Below are 20809 nucleotides of genomic sequence, written 5' to 3' on the forward strand. Positions count from 1 at the left end.
TCCAAATATTCCAACAAAGTGAAAAGGAAGTTACTATATAATGAAATAGAAATATTAATGGAAGTTACAAGATACATATGTTTAGATTGATTGATTTTTGTGCAGGTTGTATTGAACAAAAATAGGTTTTTTAATACTTTTGCCAAGGTACATAATCGAGATCAAACAAATTTAACAGTATTACTATTTTCAATGAGAATATTTTTTGAGCATTATAGATTTGAGGATGATTATAAAATTAAGGTAATAAATAATCACGGGTCCAATTATATAACTAAACATTTGATATTTTTATCAGTTATCACTCGAAGGATAGATTCAAAAGGTTTAATAGTAGAAGTAAGCAAAAAATCAAGAAATTGCACTTAACTCTTTTGGCTACTTTTGGAAGGTCAAAGGTTATACTTTATCTTCCCAACCAAATCATACGCCCACTAATTCTAAGTATCATTACCCTTGACTCACTCTTAACACACACAAACACACACATATTAGGTGTAGTTGTGTGTATATGACGATAGTAGTCCAACCACTCCATATTTTCATCACTATTTTTTGGCTTGTATCACAATCCTTCAATCCTTACGTCTCAGAGTCAAGGATCGACCGACCCTACTGCCGGTCTGTGAGAATCGAAAAACTTAATTAGATTCGATCCATGGAGCTGTCACCATCTCTAAAATGCGATAATTCTGCTCTAACCATTTGAGTTTGAGGTTTACTATTGTTCAGTGACAAACTGTCCAATAGTAGGGACGACCTTCGTCGTTGTGTTCGATCCCACAAGTTTCGTTGCTTGGATCACTATTCACGATTTGTGTGCGTGTGTGTGAGAGAGGAAATTATATTATGGAGAAATATAGTTGTTTATATTTGCATACAAAACGGTGTGACAAAGCAATAATTCCACAAAGATGTTTTTTTTGAATTCCACAAAGAAGTTAATTTCAAGATGATTTAAGAGATGACGCAAACATCCCACTACCTTTTTTCTTTTTAATAATTATATTCGATCAGTACACACAGAAAATACGCGTAAGTCAGTCAAAATTGATGATACAGCAACATTTATTTAATTTTTATGATACAAATATTCAGAAAAATCAATGTAAATACTAAAATCCTCACCATTAATTGGCAAGCCTTCTAGAGCCACAGGAAGCTTAAAGCATTGACCTATTGACATATTTGCAACTAATCCACCTGCATTTAAAATGCAATGAAACGCAAAACCTGTCTTAATCAAAGAAATTAAAATTAGATATTTTTAAAGAAAATAGATGTTTATAAAAAAATAAATCCAATTAATAAACGCCAACACCACTCAATACAAAGTCAAGACCACACATTTATATTTCAAGATTCGGCATCATTCAACCAAAGCAATAACTAATCTTTGTCTTTTCCTACAGAGCTAAATCACATGTTATGTGAGAGAGAGATGTAAGAAAAATTCTGTACAAACTGCTCATAAATTTCAGTAGTGTTTCAAATATTAGAATTAATAAGCCTAACATGTACAAACTACTAGTACAATAATTCAAACTGAAAACTAAGCAATGAGTTAGCAATGTAAAACGATAGGAGAGAATCGAGCAGATAAACGTAACATTTTTATTTTGCCGTATCTTACTAATGTAACCACATCACGGCCTAACATGAGAAGCAACGTTACCCACGAGTCCACGACTGATCTTGCCATCATGTCTAAAGGCTGTGTAATTCTGGAGGGTTCTTAATTTCTTATGCGGATTATGTCTTTACCATAGGGCCTCGGAAGAGGATTACCCTTGTCCATTTCGGTTTATTTTTCTACTTCCTGTCGAATTTATGTTCGCATGCTTTGGGTGTTATGCTTCTTATGTGGACATATTAGTGAGTCCATTCGGTGGTACAGTCTTTCCCTCCGTACCACAAGCACATATGCAACTCTTTGGACAATCAAATGAGAACTTGAACCAACTCTCCCAACAGCCAGAAACAGTACATAACAGCTAGTGAATGTCAAATACATATGGCGGTTTCTGTTACATGCTGAGGAGACAGTTTCACACTAGTTGTTAAATTGAACCTATGAGTATTTTATAGCTGATATTTGTCAACAGTTTATTAGTACTCCATATTTTAGTAAAGATAACAAGGCCAGAAAAATATCCATTTCTAACCTAGATCAGTTGTCACAAATGTGGAATTCTCTATGTGAAAACATGCAAATCTTATAACTCTAATTGTCCACTCTGTTTCCAAAAGTTAATATAAGGTCAATGATGTATAACCAGTGTTATCAATCTCGTATGGCGGCTTATGGTGGTTCGCCTAAAAACCGCCATAGGGATATGGCGTATTAGTATGGCGGATATGGCGGTCAATAATTAAATAAATAAAATAATACTTATATATTTATACATAATTCAAAAATTGGAAAATAACAAAAATATAACATCTAAAACTCTTAACACAATTAATAAAGCATAAAATACAACTCTAACATCCATGTTTCTTGCATAATGCCCCATTCCTAAATGCAGTACACACGCAATGTGGTCAAATGGCGGATATGGCTGTGCTATGGCAGCGCCATGTTGCTATGGCATTTCCACCACAGAACGCCATGCCATAGCGCCATGGCGCCGCCATATCCGCTATTTGATAAAATTGTGTATAACACCTTCCTACTGCTCAAGTCTAACTTGGCACAGCTTAATACACCTGATATGTGTATCCTAATATAAACATATAGGCTACTCATGTAGTGTTCGAGTAGATTGTTCTGATGAATTCTAGAGAAATAAAACAGACCCGAATCTCCTTAGGGAAAGTTTCACTAAACAGCATTGTTTGTCTTACAAACAGCAGATGTCATGTCCATTTATTGCACAATTCTCCTCATTTGAGGTTCAAAATCCAAATCCATGTCCAACATTCTATATGCCTCGTCTAGTGCTAAATACCTTACCATTTGCAAAGAGACTCTTTCCCTTTCCAACAAATCCACGGCCAACCGTCCAGGAGTTGCAACTAGTATGTTGACACCTCTTCCAAGTTCACGGAGCTGTCCAGAACAACCAATCATTACATTCAGTCATAACTCATAAGGCAAAGCTAAATATTTTGGAAAGACTTATGCAATAACAACCAAGGGAAACAACAATAGTTGAGGAATGTTAGGAAAATGATATTTATTCAAATTCCAGCTTCATCATCCCTTCTACTGGTTCTACAGTTGTTTACAATCCGAATATTCACCTCTAGCTAATCCATATAAAAATTCATGTTAAATTTACTAATGAAGCAGCATGAAAGTGTTGGGAGAATCAGATAAGATGAGCTGTCAGCCATTTTTGTTTCTTGACATATTTATACACATAACGTTGCAGCAGAAACATGATATCAGCTCTGAGTATGGAAGATGCATCACCATTTGATTACAGATACCACGGAATGTAGCTTCTGTAATTCACTGATTATAAGATACAACACGACAAGGTATCTTTGCGAATTAAACTGTCACCACCAATATGGCATAATAAAGAAGGCGGCAAGCTTACAAACATGAAAATGCTATTGATAACAAAAACTCATTCAAATGGAGCTAATAACTTATATCCAATGCTTCTGATAAACCAAGTTACGGAAGATGCACACTCAAGTTTCAACAAACAACGGAAACTGCGTGTTTATGGGCGCACCACAACCCCGACACCAGTTTGGTAGAAAAACTTCCTAGCTTCTCCATAACCTGCAAGACCAGTCTGGACACACCACACACGCCATTAGATCCCCGAGCACAAAGTGATATCTATTATAGCATACCTCTCGTTTCAACCGGACTATCATCATAAGCATCATAAGTTATCGTGAAAAGGATTAGCCTCCCTTTCCCTCCACGATCCCAACCAATCCCTCAGTTATTCCGAGCACCAGCAGCAGCAACAACGGGGCAGAACGAAGGCCTATTCCTAAAATGTGGCGGAACATAACTTGTTCGAGCTAGACCACCATCAGAAGAAGCTTCATCGTTACAATCAGAACTGAGATTTCTTCTCCACACTATTTTTACAATCAGAATTCAAAAATTACTCCTGATTAGGAAGAGAGAATCACGCAGTAAAACGAATTGAAAATTAACCAGCAACAGAAAACCTCACATACACAAAACGAAAGTAAAAATTAATCAGCAACCGAAAACTTCTCAATCACACACACACACACACACATTTTCATCACTGCGCCAGAGAGAGGGAATCACGCGGCAAAACGAAATTAAAATTTATCAGCAACCGAAAACTTCTCAATCACACACACACACATACACATTCAGCATTGCAATCACTACGCTAGAGAAAGAGAGATTGAAACACGCAGCAAAACGAAAACCTAAATCAATCAGCAACAGATACTTCTCGATCACTTGCAATTGATTACATTCAGCATTGCAATCACTATATGCTAAACCAGGAAAAAACGTAAGCATCAAATTATCAGATTAAATCAAATTGTAGAAAGTTTAACTCTGTTTTTGCTGCGTTTCTTGATTGAAAAGTTTTAGTAAATCTACTAATATTTGAAAATTCAGTCACAATAGTAAATCTACTAATGTTTGATTGATATAGTAAATCTACTACTAAAATTTACACTTTCAAAATTGATAGAATAATGTAAGTAGTATACGGTTATATCTCCATTTAAAAACTACTCCATGATTAATTATCCATAAATTTGATAGTTTTTTTAATTGTCACGATCTTAGATTTAGAGAGAAATTATGATATACTCCCTTCCCTTCGTCCCGCTTTAGCAGTCCCATTGACTTTTCTGTCATCTTTTTGTAAAAATGATAAAAATAGTTAAAGTGGAGAAATGGTAAAGTAAGAGAGACAATAATATAGATAAGACTTTTTTCTATATTATTCTCTCTTAATTTACCATTTCTCATATTTTACTATTTTTATCATTTTTACAAAAAGAGGGCAGGAAAGTCAATGGAACTGTAAAACGGGACTGAGGGAGTAATATGATAGATGAAAATGAAATTATGAAAAGTTCTTCCAATTTCTTTACGTCTTTAATTTTACAGATGTGATCAATTTAGACACTAGCAGTCTAGCATGCATAATTTTTCGTAGCCAAATAATTACTCCCTCCGTCCCAGATAATTTAACCTAATATTCTATTTCGGGCCGTTCCACATAATTTGTCCCATTTCACTTTTATCATTTTTAGTAGTAGACCTCATATTCCACTAACTCATTCCTACCCACATTTTAATATAAACTAATACTTTAAAAGTAGGACTCACATTCCATCTACTTTTTCAACTCACTTTCCATTAGATTTCTTAAAATCCGTGCCGGGTCAAAATGTCGCAAATTATCTGGGACGGAGGGAGTAAAATATATTCAAACATATAGTCAACCATTTTCATAATTGTGAAATTAGTCATACATCAACCACTTTATAGTTTTCCATAAATTTGCATGATATTAATATCAAAAGTACAATTAAACTAGCATTAATCAAAATTAACTTATGTAAAAAATCATGGGTAATCTATATTTAGAAGGTACAAAACCAAAATATTGAAACCTGAGAGGACTTTTCGGTAATTTCGAGAAAGTCCCTTCGATTTCCTCGCCACTACTCTCTACTCTGCAGTATCCACCTGTCACCATCTTCGCCCCAGAGCGACAAAATCCAACCAACGCAACGACGCCGTCGGAGGAATCGATCGCATCGCATATCAAAATCGACGAATCTAGGGTTTGATTGATGGACGCGGCGGCCGGTGGCGGGGGAACCAATGGCAACCTCGACGAGCAAATCGCGCAGCTCGTGCAGTGCAAGCCCTTATCCGAGCCTGAGGTATTTAATTTCCGCGATTCTTCATGAATTCGTCGGTTTCGCGTTTCAAGGTGGTTTTTTTTATTGCTTTTGTTATGGAATTCGAATTAATTGATCACCTGTTTCCGACGTTGGATCCAATTGGGGGGATTTAAGGTGTGGAATGGGATATTTGAGCTGATTCTTTTGTTTAGCCGAATCTTTTGTTGGAAATTACGGTTGTATTGTTTGAGGCTCACCGCATTCGATTCAAAATTGAATGTATTTTAAGAAAGTTGAGGTATTCCAGGATGTGTTTTGGGGATTTGATTGTGTTGCTTCGTTGCATTCCTTTTTTTTTGTTTTGGAATGATAGAGCGTGTAATGGTTTTCTGATGTGTCTAAAGATTGAAAATGATACCTTTGTTTAGCAAGAATGATGGTGTAATGGTTTTTCTGGGTAAAGATAGAGAATCTTTGTTACTGGATATTGTTCATTGAGGAAACACACGCTTTCCTTGCTTTGGTTTTGTGGCATTACATAGAATTTTTTTGGTAATTATTGTATGGGTATACAAACACTTTAACGCATGGCACCCGGCTTGTTTTGTTAGTCATGTTCTTTTTTGTGTCTAAGTGTGGTGTGGTAGTGATTAACTTATTCGTTAGATTTTTTATGGGAAAACACTGATGCTCTTCACAATCTTTTTACTCCTACATTTCTTTTTATTTTGAGATTGATCTACTTTTTTAGCTGTGATATCTATTGCTATTCACATATTGGATAAATGAGGTTCTTTAACTATGCTTGTATAGGTTCTTTCATGTTAAATGAGGTCTTTAACTATGGTCTCCACTGATTTTTCTAGGTAAGGGTGTTATGTGGCAAGGCCAAGGAGATCCTGACGCAAGAGAGCAATGTGCAGGTTCTCTTTCCTCCTTATAATCAGCTGTTACTGCACACACAAATATGTTTGTTGGTTGAAATGATTTTTAATTCTTGTTCTTTTTGTGTAATTAGGCAGTTATAGTCATCTTGTATCCCATATTTCCACTTACGATTGCTGTGAAAAGTAACCTTTTATCTCTTACAGCCCGTTAAAAGCCCAGTTACTATATGTGGTGATATCCATGGTCAGTTCCATGATCTTGCTGAGCTTTTCCGGATTGGTGGGAAGGTATATACTCGAATCCCTTGCTGCGCTATCCTATTTTGTCTCTCAGATTTTACTTCGGAAGATTCATATGTTTTCACATTTTTGGCAGTGTCCGGATACAAATTATTTGTTTATGGGAGATTATGTTGATCGAGGATACTACTCTGTGGAGACGGTGTCGGTTAGTTGAATCCTTTTATATTTTCTATGTGAAATGCTAATCAATCATATTATTTCCATTACTTTTCCAAATTAAACAATACTTTCTTGTGTTGCCTTCTGAGTATGATCTGCCTCTAATGTGAGGAGAGACTTTGTTCCAAACTATATCCACCAACATATTTATCCAAAGAGCCTGGAACTAATCACCTTAGTTTGTACATTGCTTGAAGTTCCTGATTTATTTAATGCCAGGAAATTAGGATGGATGAGCCTAATCTTCATTTGACATGTACATAAATTTGTTTCAGCTCTTGGTCATCATAAGGGCATCAGCATCAATGGACTCCCTTGCCTCATAGTCTCAAGTTCAGGCTTCATGGCATCCGTGTTCGGGAAGGAGAGCTGGCAATGCTTATGTGATTCGACGTATGCTTCTGTATTAATTTTGTTCTGTTGTGCAGATATGGAAGCGCCAATGTGTGGAAGATCTTCACAGATCTTTTTGACTTCCTTCCTCTTACTGCACTGGTTAGTATATTTGCTGAAGACATACCACCATGCTTAAAGTCTTAATATCCTCCCGTTCCATGTCCTCATGAATTGACAGAAATATTTGATTTTGTTCTTACTTTTAGGTTGAGTCAGAAATCTTTTGTCTCCATGGTGGATTGTCGCCGTCCATAGAAACTCTTGATAATGTCCGTAGTTTCGACCGTGTTCAAGAAGTTCCTCATGAAGGGCCTATGTGTGACCTTTTGTGGTCTGATCCTGATGATCGATGTGGCTGGGGTATCTCTCCAAGGGGTGCTGGATATACATTTGGCCAAGTATTTACCCATTGCTTCTTGCTCATCCTCCAAAGTTTGTTCACGTAATGATTTAAGTGATATACTTTCTTCATGCTTATTTAATAGGACATATCGGAGCAATTCAACCATACAAACAAATTGAAGCTTATTGCTAGAGCTCACCAGCTGGTTATGGAGGGATTTAACTGGGCTCATGTAATTACAATAACTTCTTAACTGTTGTCTTAGTTATGATCCGATTGATAGCTGTGGTTACTTGTTTGCAGGACCAAAAGGTTGTTACTATCTTCAGTGCACCTAATTATTGTTACCGCTGTGGAAACATGGCATCTATTCTTGAAGTTGATGACTGCAAGGGTCATACTTTTATACAGGTATCTCTCTCTCTCTCTCATGTTGTGTGTCTGGTATTTGTGAACTCGAGACTTTAGCTTCGTATTGTGCAATTGCAGTTTGAGCCAGCTCCCAGACGTGGTGAGCCAGATGTAACTCGAAGAACACCAGATTACTTTCTCTGAAGTAGCTGGAGGGGTTGCCGAGTTGTGCAAGGCAGATACCTGCTAACTGTTTTGTGCGTCGATAGCTGCCTATAATTTTTACTGCAAGTATCAATCAATTGGGTGGTAGAAAGCATAAAAACGAAGTCTGGTTCTGCTTTCTTCGGTTCAGCTGTTACAACAGAGACATACTGCAAAAGAGGCAGTGGAGCTGCTGGCTGTGCTGTCCATTAACATACGCTACTGATGCAAAGATGTGGAAATTTCTCCCACTTTCCCATTTTTCGATTTTTAGTTTACCATATTTTATACGAAGACTACATTAAATTTTTGTCTCTCCATAACCTTTTGACATTACAAAAGGTTGTAGAGGAGAGAGTTTTATTACTTCCTAAACATTTCTAGTGGATGCTGTTTTATTCTTTTGTTCCTGCAATTAATGAATGTTCATTTGATCCATATGTTCTGCTTTAACAAGTTGAGCTTTGTGTTGCTGCTTTCGACTAAATCCATGCTCGTTTTCTGCTGGAATCACTTGGGATGAAAAGTTTGATACCTTAACATGTGTAGGTATGCTGAAATTATATTTAGGAACTTTTGTGTTTCTGGAATATGATGAAGATCATTGCAAGTGCGTAGAATATGGTGATATATATGAGATCATCTGTATTCGTTTATATCATATATCAGATTCCAGTATATGTATATATGAACAACAGCAAATCTACAGAAGGAATTGTTTGTGACTCTCTCTCTTTCTCTCTCTCACTCACTCTTTTCTCTTATGAGAGAACTATACTTGGTTTTGTTTGCAGGGATCTACCGAATGCTACAGGCAAGGTGAGCAGTTTCTTGGCTCTGCCCACGTATGCTCGTTTTGTCAGGTTATCATAGCCATTGCTCTCGATCGAGTCCAAGATCATACGATACAACATCAACGCGGACCAAACCTGCCAAAAAGATGAGGTACATTAGTTTATAAAAAAATGTGTTGTATTTTACTAATTAAGAAACTTGGTAGAGGATTCAGACTCATACCGGCCAACGGCTAGCCTCGTGTAGCTGTGTAGCTCCCTCCTCCGCCAGGTCGAAGTAGAATCTTGCTCTCGTGATCTGCTCTTTCATGAACTCCCTCCAACCATCTGTCACCTTTCTTGAGAAAACATCCTTGTCTGATATTCCAAACTCAGCCATTTCATCTTGTGGAAGATAAACCCTCCCTCTTGATGCACTGAGATAGAAAGAGAAAGAGAGAGAGAGAGAGAATCAGACAACGTAGGATGTGTCTTAAAACCCTAAATACAACATAGGATCAGTCAGACAAACATGATCATCTCATAGATTGAAGACTCACTCTTCTCCAACATCTCTAAGAATGTTAGTAAGCTGATTCCCAATCCCTAAACACAAAGCTGCATTATAAATCCTATGATCCGACAGCAACGACTCGGGTGCAATTCCCATGACAGGAACACTCATCAGGCCAACGGTCCCGGCCACGCAGTAGCAATACATGTAAAGCTCTTCGAAGTTTGCATACCGGTCTTTCCTCGTATCCATTCTCATCCCTTCGATCATGTCCTTGAAAGGCTGCAGTTCGAATAAATTCCATTTGAGTCATGATTTTTTTTTCAAAATTAGGTCAATCTCATAATACCATAACACGAAATCTCAAATTTTCTCAATTGTCTCGTACAAAACAAAGTCTTTTTGTGAGGCTCAAAATGACATAGTCCCATAAAATAAAAGTACCTTAATGTCTAATGGGAATTTGTAGAGAGTATCGGTTAGGGCAGCATCAAGCATGTCGTAGGGACGACCGTTGAAGATGTCATCTAATCTCTCTTCCCATCTATCAAGTGTTGAGCTTAGATGTGCAGAGTTTGGCCCATCAACCAGCTCATCAGTCCTCCTACACCACACTGCATGTATCATAAAATGAAACCACCATGAAATACAAGATGACACCATGAGTGTTTTTAGCTAACAAGGGGATGTTATACAAATCTTGAAAACAAGGCGTGTTATGCCATTTTCTAGAATTATTAGTTTCTAGGTTTTCTAAGTATTCTTTTTCTTACACATTTATGATATTTATTAGTATTATTTTCTTCTAAAGCAAAGCTTTGTGTAGTTCATAAATGAGTACCTTATTATTAATATGATTATTATTATTTTTTTCTAAATTTATTGTTTAGTTTAAGAAAGTTTTACTTACTTTAATAACTATGTTAGATAATTAACTGAATTTAACTAATTAATAAATTCTAAAACCTAATAGTTTTCCATGATATTTCAAAACACATGATAACTAGTTTACCAAAAACCATAAAAACATATTCTTAGCAATCATATTCTCAAACAACATTACTACCCTCACAAATATATCAACATATTTTTGCATTAAGAAAGTAAAAATACACTTTACTCACCATAAATAGCCCATATTGCCTTCTTTCTTTCCTCAGTCATCAACTGTGTTCCTGCATCATCCCATATTTCATTTATCACAAATTAATTTCATCACAAATTAACACATAAATCCTCTACAAATTATAAAAAAAAAAAAAAAAAAGATAACGAGAAAGAGATTGAACCTAGATAAAATGTCTTGGCATATTCAGCACACAAATCTCTACATCTCTCATAGGCTTCTTCAAGGAACACCGGGTGGAAACTAGGGTTTTGACAGAGATCGAACGCTGTCGTCTCAGCCTTCCTCGTCTGCCTCTCGACAATCTCATGCACGAAAAGATCGGTGGAAGCAGTTCCATGGACTGATAAGAGTTCTGTCTGAGAAATACTATGTTTTTTTCTTGTTTTGGGAATAGCTATGGCTGCTCTTGCACTGCTGTTTTTTGTGTTGTTTCCTGAAATAGATATGCAGTTGCATTTTTTGATGGAAGGGAGTATTGTTTGGTAAGAAAATGCTGCATTCATTTTTGCCTAAATCTCAGAGAATTTTTCCTCTCTATCTATGCAAGCTGGATGAGATCAAGATTATATTATATATAGCTCACATTTTCCATATTTTAATGCCACCATGAAAACCCTACTAGTTGTGATGTTATATTTTGTCTTACATGCTTATTTAATCATAATATATTAGTATTAGAGATTGGTTAATAGATATTGTAATTTTTAATGGACGAATAAACTAATTGCATTATATAACATTTTAAAATTAGCACAATATATTTACCCTAAAAACCTTTTTTAATATTTTTCTCATTAACATTTTTTGCGGCCATTTTTCTTCATTTCTTTCTCTAATTTCAGTCTCTCCTAATCCTCTTATCTCTAATAATTGATCTTCATTTGTGTCAGCTTATCAAGGTTAAAAATGAATTCGAACAATTTCATCAATATTAACAATTGCAAATAAGAAAATAAATAGTGTGGTAGGAGTTTAAGCCTCTTCACCCTCTAAGGATCTGCATAATTTATTTTTAAAAAAGTGTCAAATGTTTTCGTTTTGAAATTAAAAAAAAAAGCATAATGTAATTAATTTTGCAAAATACTTTATATGTTTAGTGCATATATATGTTACATTAAGTGCAATCTACCATTTTAATAAGATTTTCATTTGAACATTTTTGTAATGTTATAGAAAAGTTCAAAATTAATTTAACATAGTAGTAGATGATTCTTAGTTCATTATCACAAAGATGCTAATTTGTCCGAGACATAAAAGTCACAATGAGTCTAAACAAATTATTTTTTGGATATTGTCTTGTTGTGGGATGAATGAAGGTATCTTGGCCGACTTCGATACCTTCTATTAATTTGTAAATATGTAAGTTTATATTTAATTGTGTTCGTGATCGAGGAGCTAACATGCCACGTGGAACTCAAACGAAGCAACAACATAGGGCGATTTAATTTGTACAAATCGCAAATGTTAAGTTAATGAAAATCATTAGTTGATTTTTACAAGAATACGATGTATTTGGTATTATGTAGTATTTATCTTCTCATTGTCATGAATTATACGACAGTTTAATTTTCTTCCATTGTTGACGACGATGCTTAGATTCCCTAACTATGCTGATAGATAAGATACAAGAAGTCCCTTTACTTGATTTATATAGCACTATATAATTATAAATAGTTGAGCTGCACTTGTGTGCGGGCTCGTGCACCGTACGTCCTCATCAATCAGTTTGATTTATTTTACTTCCTTCGTCTCTGAAATTTTGTCTTATTTTTCTATTTTCGTCAATCTTGCAAAATTTGTCGCATTTCACTTTTTACCATTTTTTGTAGTGGACCTCATATTTCACTAACTCATTTCTACTCATATTTAATTACTCCATAAAACTAATACTCCCTCCGTGCACCATTAGGAGTCCAGATCACTTTTGCGCACTCGTTTTGTAAAAATGATAATAAATAGTTAAAGTGGAGAAATGATAAAGTAAGAGAGAGAATAATGATAATAAGACTCTTGTCAACATTATTCTATATCTTATTTAACCATTTCCCCACTTTAATTATTTATTGCTATCATTTTTACAAAACGAGTGCGCAAAAATGACCAGGACTTCTAATGGCGGACTGAAGGAGTATATAAAAGTAGGACTCTCATTCCACTAACTTTTTCAACTCAGTTTTCACTACATTTTTTAAAATCCGTGCCGGATCAAAGTGGGACAATATTTGAGAGACGGGGAGAGTATTTTTTTTAAAAGAATTACTCCCTTTATCACACAATAAATGTCACATTTCACTTTTTTACTATAAATGGTAAATAGATTTTACATTCTACTCACTCACTTTACTCACATTCTATTATAGAAGCAATATAAAAAAGTAGACCTTGTATTCATATAACTTTCTAATCTACTCATATTATTTACATTTCTTAAAATAGAAATGTGATCAAATGAAAACTCTAAATATGGTATAAACTCAAAACTATGATCTGAACTACTGAAAAATGTATATCACAAAAAAGCATCAATAGGAAAATGTCAACAGAATTTCAACGGTAGTCAATGATTGATATTGTGTTGATACACATTAAAATCTTGAAATTTTACACTGTGTTGATATTGTATTGAAATTGTGTTAAAGTTGTGTTGAAGAGTTTTGAGTTTGTACAATATATAAGTTTGCATTTTATCACTACCCTCTTAAAATATGTGTGCTCACATTAAATGTGTCGTCGTCTATTGTGCGACGGATATAGTACTTTTATAAATTAAACAATAACTTTTTATTAAAAAACAACAATTTTGCAATAATCAACTTTTAATAACAAGAAGTATGTCAAATTCGATTTATTAATCGTACAAGAGTTTTTACTTACCAGAATGTCCTTTATTTGATTTATTCATCTCAGATAAATAGTTGAACATAATGAATCTGGTCTTGTCTTGACAATCAATATAATGAAACTCGATTGATAAGACACTCTCAATCCAGTTATTAAATTGGGGAGTTGGCATGATCTAGTCAACATGATTTTGTGAATTACTCGTAAAATTTTCAAGAAAAAAGGTCCAATTTGAATGTCTTCACATCTTTAAAAACGTTTAACATGTTTTCAAACAACATTTTGAAAAACTAATTAAACCATTATTATAAAGTGGAGTATTTAACTTAATTAGCAAAGTGGCGTGCTTGCCATTAAATCCCTTGATCAGATGATATGATTCCAAATTTCCAGTCAACCACATTCGGACGTTTTGTGCACGTTAGAGAAGATATTGAATAAAAGACATATTAATATGAGGTTTTTGTTACATAGAAAGTTATGATTCTTTTGTATTGAAAATAATTGGATTTGCTTCCATCCATTCCAACTAAGTTAAGTGGTATTCTTTACGTGATATCCTAATTTAATAGAGTCATTTCCTTTTTTGATAAAAAATAAAACATTCAATCACATATTTTATTACATTATCTACTTTATACTATTTTTATCTTTCCTATATTATTCATCTCTCTTACTTTTCAATATAATATGTTAATCTCTGTATTCAAAAAATTTGACTTTAACTTGATTGGGCTAGATAGTGGAATTGTGAATCTACAACTCTTACCCGAGTTTATGGCATTAGCTAAAGATAATCAGCCGATTGAGAACAAAAATATCAAACTTCAAAAATATGTAAACCTTTGTCTTCCTTTTCTAATCTAAGGATACTACCCGTTCTACTCGAAAACCTTCTTCCTTACTAAGTGATTCATATACTTTTTTGGGATATCATAAGATAAATGACTCATTTCTATTTTTGGCATTCTCTCCTCTTATTTTATTTTCTACACTTAACTAATAATATCACACTTTCTTGAATCTCATGCCGGAAAAAAATATCTTCATTACTTAGTGAGGGGTGGAATATTAGAAATTGAGTCACTCACCCCTTAAAAGGCCTTTTAAGGAGTGGGTGACTCATTTCTAATATGGTATTAGAGCGGGCCAAGTTGATGATGAAGTTTATTTCTTTATCTCTTCTCTTGCCTACCCACGTGATGAAAGTCCGATGTGTCATTCTGGCCCACACGTGAGGAGGACGTGTTAAAATTCTAATATCTTGTCCCACATCAGCTTGGTGATGATCCTATCTCTTCTATATAAGCATGGATAACCCTAAGGGGTTAGTGGCCCATTTCTAATATGGAGGGAGTGGTATTTATTTTCATCTACCATCCTCATTTTGTGTAAGTCATACTCCTTCCGTCCGTGAAATGTTGTCAACATTTGACTCGTCACGAGTTTTTATAATATGAAGAAAAGTGAGTGGATAAAGTTAGTGTAACGTGGGTTCCACATTTATATTATTATTTTCACAATAGAATGTGAACGTAATGAGTTAGTGGAAAGTGAACTCCATTTACTAAAAATGGAAATAAAACAAAGTGGACAACATTTTGCAGACAGGCCGAGATGGCAAAAGTGGACAACATTTCACGGAAGAATGGAGTATAATAACAAAGGAGAAAGGGGTCAAAGAAGGCTTGATAGAATCAATCATGAGTTTGAACTATGGTTTTCGTCATGGTGCTCATCCTAAGATCGATGGTGATGTTAATATACTTGTGATTTATGAATGATATGTTTCAAATTCCGAATATGGTTGCTTTCCACGCATTTGCGGTTGAAAAGATGAAAGGGGTACTTAAAAGTCAACTCATTGCATCATGTTAAAAACATAATATAATATTGAAACTAAATAAGTGCGTAATACAAATGCATAATCTTTGACATACTTTTAAAAAAATTAAAAATAGTAAAAAATAAAGAAAAAGAGATGAAATTTTTTATTTCTGTAGATTAGATCTCGCACAAATACTTTCAATACTCTTTTTTATTCTACTTATCCCTATATTTTTTAGATTTGAATATCTCAATGGTCTATCCACTACTTTATATATTTTATTATACGTAATAAAGTGAAAAAAAGGTAAAGTTACGAGGTAGATGGAGATGAAGAGAATACGAGCAAATCAATATCTTTTGTCACGGAGGTTGAACAAAATGGTCTTTTAATCACTAAAATCCAAGATAATTCCTGCCTATAAGTATATCCAATCACACTCAAATCATAATTAAAATGTTAGTTACACCCAAGTGAGAGATCATACACATACACAAGCTTTGTATAAATAGTTTCCTATGATATTAGTATGCCCCAAAAATTGCTTATCATATGTACTAACAATAGAAAATAGGAGTATCAAATTTATTTCAGTAACGGGCCTCACTTAATTCAACTTCGACTGAGCCTTACTAATTCACATTCGGCTATAAGGCCCGATTAGTTTTAATTTTGGTGTACAAGATTATCCAAAAAACATTAATTGAGTTTTAGAGCATGATTAAATTAATTAATTACTCAATCTTTAGGTGTGATAATAGTGGAATATCTGGTACCTATATTATTATTATTATACTAATATATTTTTTAAATTAATTTAATAACGCCATATACTAGTCATTGATAAATAGACTAGTACTACTACAAAAACATTAATTCACGAAGAATTTTTTTTTTTTAATATGATTTTCAAATCTTATTCTAACAGGATTTTTCCAATTTAAAATATTTCATTTTTTTAAAGAGCATATGGAGTAGACATGCCCACGGTTCGTAACTGCCGGTTTCGGTTTTGGGAAATGTGGAATCAGAACCGAACCGTGAGGCTATTTCACGGTTCCGATTTAGAACCGCCGGTTTCCGGCGTTTTTTCGCAGTTCCGGCTCGGTTTCACGGTTTTCCGACCATTTTTCACGGTTCAGGCACGATTTCGGTTCGTAAAATTTGAAAACGGAACCGGTCCACGGTTCAAAATATGGCGGTTCCGATTCAAGAAAAAAGTCACGATTCCGGTTCGAAACCAGAACGGGTGGTTACGGTTCCGCAATTAACCGCCGGAACCGAAAACCTCGGGCATCTCTAATATGGAGTACTACTACCTTTTTCTCACCTAACTAGTGCTTTAAAATGAGGTGATAAAACGCGCCACGTCACCTTCTCCCCATTTCCTCAAACTATAAATTCCCGCCACCCCCTCCGCCGCCGCCAACCAACCAAAAATGCAGCTCCTCCGCCACGAAACCGCCGTGATCCGCCCCATCAAACCCCCGTTCGATCACGACCACACCCTCCCTCTCTCCCACCTCGACACCGACCGCAACCTCCTCGTCACTCTCCGCTACCTCCGCATCTACCCCGGCAGCCGCCACAACCAATCCGATCCCTTCCACGTCATCACCGCCGCCCTCTCCGCCGCCCTCCTCCCCTACTACCCCCTCGCCGGCACCCTCCGCCGCCGCCCCTCCGACCACCGCCTCGAGCTCCACTGCCGCGCCGGCGACGGATTGCCGGTCATCCTCGCCGTCGCCGGCGGTACCTTGGCCGCCGGCGCCGGCGACGGCGGCGACGATCCCTCATTCATGGACCAGCTGGCGCCCGACCCGGATCCGGGATCCGACCCGATCCGGCCCATGGTTCTTCAGATCACCAGATTCAGCTGCGGCGGGTTCGTGCTCGGGGCAAGTGTTCACCACGCTATCTGCGATGGGTTCGGCGCCACCCTGTTTTTCAGCGCAGTGGCGGAGGCCGCACGCGGGGTGGGTGGGGCCGGGGTGGTGGATCCGGTTTGGGATCGGTCCGTGTTGCTCGGGCCCCGGAGCCCGCCCCGTGTCGAGTACCCGATTCGGGAGTTGTTGAGCTTGGATAGGGGTTTTTCGCCGTATGCGGGTTCGGGTAAACGGGTCGTGAAGGAGTATTTGAATGTGGAGGGGGCGTGGTTGGGTCGGGTCAAGGAGATGTGGTACAAGCAATCCGGGTTGAAATTTACCACTTTTGAAGCGTTGGGTGCTCTTATTTGGAGTTCAAGGTATGGATCATTTTGGATTGTGCATTTTATATTTTAGGCTTTAGCATCTCGAATTTAATCGATTGTTACTAAAACTAATTTATAAAATCTCTTGATTCAGAATAATAAAGGTAAATTACCGAAAAAAATTATGAATTTTTGTCAAATTATGTTCCCCGAAAAATCTATGAAGTTTTAACTTTGTTTGCAATTATCGCACGACGAAACATTGCAGGATCAAAGCCGATAAACTCCCTCCAAATGAAAAAGTGACCTTTGCATATTCGATCAGCATCAGAAACATAGTGAATCCACCTCTCCCGGCCGGCTATTGGGGCAACAGCTGCGTCCCGATGTTCGTGCACCTCACGGCAGGGGAGGTGGCGGGGCAGCCCGTGTGGAAGACCGCGGCAGCCATCAAGGGGAGCAAGCAGCATGCCACGGCCGAGTATGTGGCGTCCTACGTGGACTTCCAGGAGCTGCATTATGATGAAGGGATTAACGGCGGGAGGAGGGTGAGTGGGTTCACCGATTGGCGCCACTTGGGCCATTCCGCGGTCGACTTCGGGTGGGGCGGGCCGACAGCAGTGGTGCCACTGTCGTCGCGCCTCCTCGGGAGCGTGGAGCCGTGCTTTTTCCTTCCCGGGAAGGAGGGGATGGTGAAGGTGTTGGTGCATTTGGAGGAGGGTGTGGTGTTGGGTTTTAGGGGAGAAATGGACAAGTTGAGGAACATGGAAAATGGATTATTGTCTCCAATTTGATTGTATTTATCTTAGATAATGTAAGGGAATATTGTGTGCGATGGATGGATTGTTTGTTGACGAAAAAAGGCAGTTCGGATCACCTAATACTTTCCCTAATTCATCCTCTACTCCACCCCTCACAAACATAAAATATGATGGTGGATCGCTCACTTATGTTTGTGAGGGGTGGAGTTAGGGGATGGAGTAGAGAAAATATTAGGTGATCCAAGTTGGGAATAAGGGTCCCACTTGTATATATTAGTTTTAAATGAAATGTGAGTGGAATGAGTTAGTGGAATGTGGGGTCTCTTTACCGTTTATGGTAATTATGAACCGGGACTCTTATTCGTGGACGGACAAAAATGAAAAACGGAACTCTTATTCGTTGACGGAGGGAGTAATTAGTAGAGTCCCTACCGATAATTTTTTGTACAGAGATTTTACTAGTACAATTTAATGTATTGAGTACATTAACAAATAAAATTCCATTTAATAAAGAATTAGACAAAGAAATGCTAAATTATAAACGTTGATATTTTTACTAGAAAAACGTGTTACCTTATCAGCGACAATAATTCCTAATTTTATTCGATTTCTTTTAATAAGGCGGAAATAGAATCATCGTATTGTTTATGAAAAAATTGCAGAAAATGAATCTTTCTTCTTCAAAATTCCTGATTTCGCCAACCCTAACTAAATTCCCCGCGAAATATTCCATTTCCCCAAATCAGTCGACAATATTAGGGATTAATTTTAGGTGTTTGCAATTGATCATAAGCTCTAAGAAGTCCAGCTATCAAGGTATTTCCAACTCGCAGTTCCTTTTTTTTTTTTTTTGTTATTGGAGAAAATCTAATCCGATGCGCTACGATTTTGGTGTAGATTTTCAGGAATATGCAAAGCCTTCAAGGTTGTTACCAGTCAAGGAGGTGAATTCATCGCTCGAGAAGGAGTTTGAGTCTCTCTCATCTAGAAAATCCGAATCACTGTATAAATTGAGGTTACAAACTAGTAATGCTTACGGATCAGGTATCAGTGATGTGAATTCTGGTATTCTGTTGTGTGTAATTGATGAGAATGGATCCTCGATTTTGCAACGATTGCCTGCTACTTCTGCTGGAGCTGATGATTCACTGCGTTTTCAAAGAGGCTCTGTTGATGAATTTGTTTTTGAGGGACCTCGTCTTGGGAGAATTCATGCTGTTTGGATCAGTTTGGAATCAGGTAAGATCACATTTTGATTATCATGATAATAGATGTGTGACAATATGTTTGGATTCATTTTCCCCTTTTGATGAAAATGTTAGGTCAATGGAGGATAAGTGGGATGAATTTGATGGTAATTTCTCAATTGGGGGGAAGGAATCAAGAAATCAAGAGATATGGCTTTGATTTGGAGGATATCTTGCTTGGGGAGAAGGGGGAGGCTTCGATGATGGAGTTCAGGCCTAGCTCGGTAGCTGCATTATCCGGGGATGAATCCACCTTGTTCGATGAGGATCCCTCGCCTGCTACTTACCCTGCAACGAGCGAAGAGGGCATGAGAGAATACGAGTATCTCAAGCTGTCACTGCTGCTCTACGACGCTGTGCTCATCCTAGCAGGCTCTGCAGTTGCATCTGTTTCGATGGGGGAGGATGCTGCGGGTGCTTTCTTGATCGGGGGGCTGCTGGGGTTCGCTTATCTGCTGCTTGTGCAGAGATCAGTTGATGAACTTCCGTCGCCTGTTCTCATTCGTAGGGAGGGGGAGGATAGTGGTGGGGGGATTTTTGGGATGTTGAGAGGCTCTGTTTTGGTGCTAGTTTTGGTGTTTGCACTTGCTGTGGTGATGGTGAAGTATGCTGCTTCAGGGGAGTTTGGTGTTAGGTTGGCATCAAGGGATATTGTTTTTGGAATGATGGGGTTTCTCATGTGTAAAGTGGCTCTTGTGTTGGCGGCATTCAAGCCCGTGACTCGTGGTTTGAGCGAGAACGAGTAGGGTTTTCCACCGGTGAATTTGTGATCGAGTGGTTCTGAGTTCTACCCACCGAACCCATGGCTCGTGGTGTAATATAGGATGAGTAGCGTTAGTGGAACGGGTGAACTTGTGGTCGAGAGATTTCGAGTTCAGTCCCGCCTCCGAAAGGCAAATTAGGGAATATAGCATCTTAAAACCATAAAAATGATACATGTTGCATGACTTCTCCAACTCTATTATGTACAAAGTAAACATCTTGCAAGGTCATGTTTATTACCTAACTAAACAAATTCACTTAGTTACATTCAAGATTACTACTCCATTTCCTGAATAT

The 20809-nt window shown here is 37.1% G+C and overlaps 3 protein-coding genes, 1 long non-coding RNA gene and 1 pseudogene across 4 annotated transcripts; 3 read left to right on the forward strand and 2 right to left on the reverse strand.

Annotated features, from left to right (window-relative positions):
* Positions 1 to 2806: 2806 nt before the first annotated feature.
* Positions 2807 to 4494, reverse strand: LOC125187084. Its single transcript, XR_007170560.1, has 2 exons — positions 4378 to 4494; positions 2807 to 4050 (listed from the first exon to the last, which is right to left on the reverse strand). It is a non-coding gene; the product is annotated as an uncharacterized LOC125187084 (long non-coding RNA).
* A 1099-nt stretch (positions 4495 to 5593) lies between these two features.
* LOC125187083 lies at positions 5594 to 8904 on the forward strand (annotated as a pseudogene).
* A 213-nt stretch (positions 8905 to 9117) lies between these two features.
* LOC125187082 (phytoene synthase 2, chloroplastic-like) lies at positions 9118 to 11406 on the reverse strand. The gene is made up of 6 exons (XM_048083595.1): positions 11043 to 11406; positions 10878 to 10928; positions 10198 to 10367; positions 9800 to 10035; positions 9484 to 9676; positions 9118 to 9395 (listed from the first exon to the last, which is right to left on the reverse strand). The coding sequence occupies exons 1-6, from the start codon at positions 11383 to 11385 to the stop codon at positions 9228 to 9230; spliced, it is 1161 nt and encodes a 386-aa protein (XP_047939552.1). The 5' UTR covers positions 11386 to 11406; the 3' UTR covers positions 9118 to 9227.
* A 5584-nt stretch (positions 11407 to 16990) lies between these two features.
* On the forward strand, positions 16991 to 18598 carry LOC125187859 (spermidine sinapoyl-CoA acyltransferase). Its single transcript, XM_048084505.1, has 2 exons — positions 16991 to 17796; positions 18011 to 18598. Exons 1-2 carry the CDS (start codon positions 16991 to 16993, stop codon positions 18534 to 18536), a joined length of 1332 nt encoding a protein of 443 aa, XP_047940462.1. The 3' UTR covers positions 18537 to 18598.
* Positions 18599 to 19139: 541 nt separating this feature from the next.
* Positions 19140 to 20777, forward strand: LOC125187337. The gene is made up of 3 exons (XM_048083904.1): positions 19140 to 19319; positions 19401 to 19742; positions 19826 to 20777. The coding sequence occupies exons 1-3, from the start codon at positions 19151 to 19153 to the stop codon at positions 20494 to 20496; spliced, it is 1182 nt and encodes a 393-aa protein (XP_047939861.1). The 5' UTR covers positions 19140 to 19150; the 3' UTR covers positions 20497 to 20777.
* The last annotated feature ends 32 nt before the right edge of the window (positions 20778 to 20809 follow it).

The sequence above is a fragment of the Salvia hispanica genome, chromosome 5 (assembly GCF_023119035.1).
Source record: "Salvia hispanica cultivar TCC Black 2014 chromosome 5, UniMelb_Shisp_WGS_1.0, whole genome shotgun sequence".
NCBI classification, from domain to species: domain Eukaryota; kingdom Viridiplantae; phylum Streptophyta; class Magnoliopsida; order Lamiales; family Lamiaceae; genus Salvia; species Salvia hispanica.

Coding starts and splice junctions, on each gene's coding strand:
- LOC125187082 (XM_048083595.1), bottom strand. CDS start 11,385: ATGAATGCAGCATTTTCTTACCAAACAATACTCCCTTCCATCAAAAAA. Junction 10,368..10,877: donor GGCAATATGGGCTATTTATG/GTGAGTAAAGTG, acceptor TGATACATGCAG/TGTGGTGTAGGAGGACTGAT. Junction 10,036..10,197: donor AATTCCCATTAGACATTAAG/GTACTTTTATTT, acceptor TTCGAACTGCAG/CCTTTCAAGGACATGATCGA.
- LOC125187859 (XM_048084505.1), top strand. CDS start 16,991: ATGCAGCTCCTCCGCCACGAAACCGCCGTGATCCGCCCCATCAAACCC. Junction 17,797..18,010: donor GCTCTTATTTGGAGTTCAAG/GTATGGATCATT, acceptor GAAACATTGCAG/GATCAAAGCCGATAAACTCC.
- LOC125187337 (XM_048083904.1), top strand. CDS start 19,151: ATGAAAAAATTGCAGAAAATGAATCTTTCTTCTTCAAAATTCCTGATT. Junction 19,320..19,400: donor TAAGAAGTCCAGCTATCAAG/GTATTTCCAACT, acceptor ATTTTGGTGTAG/ATTTTCAGGAATATGCAAAG. Junction 19,743..19,825: donor TTGGATCAGTTTGGAATCAG/GTAAGATCACAT, acceptor TGAAAATGTTAG/GTCAATGGAGGATAAGTGGG.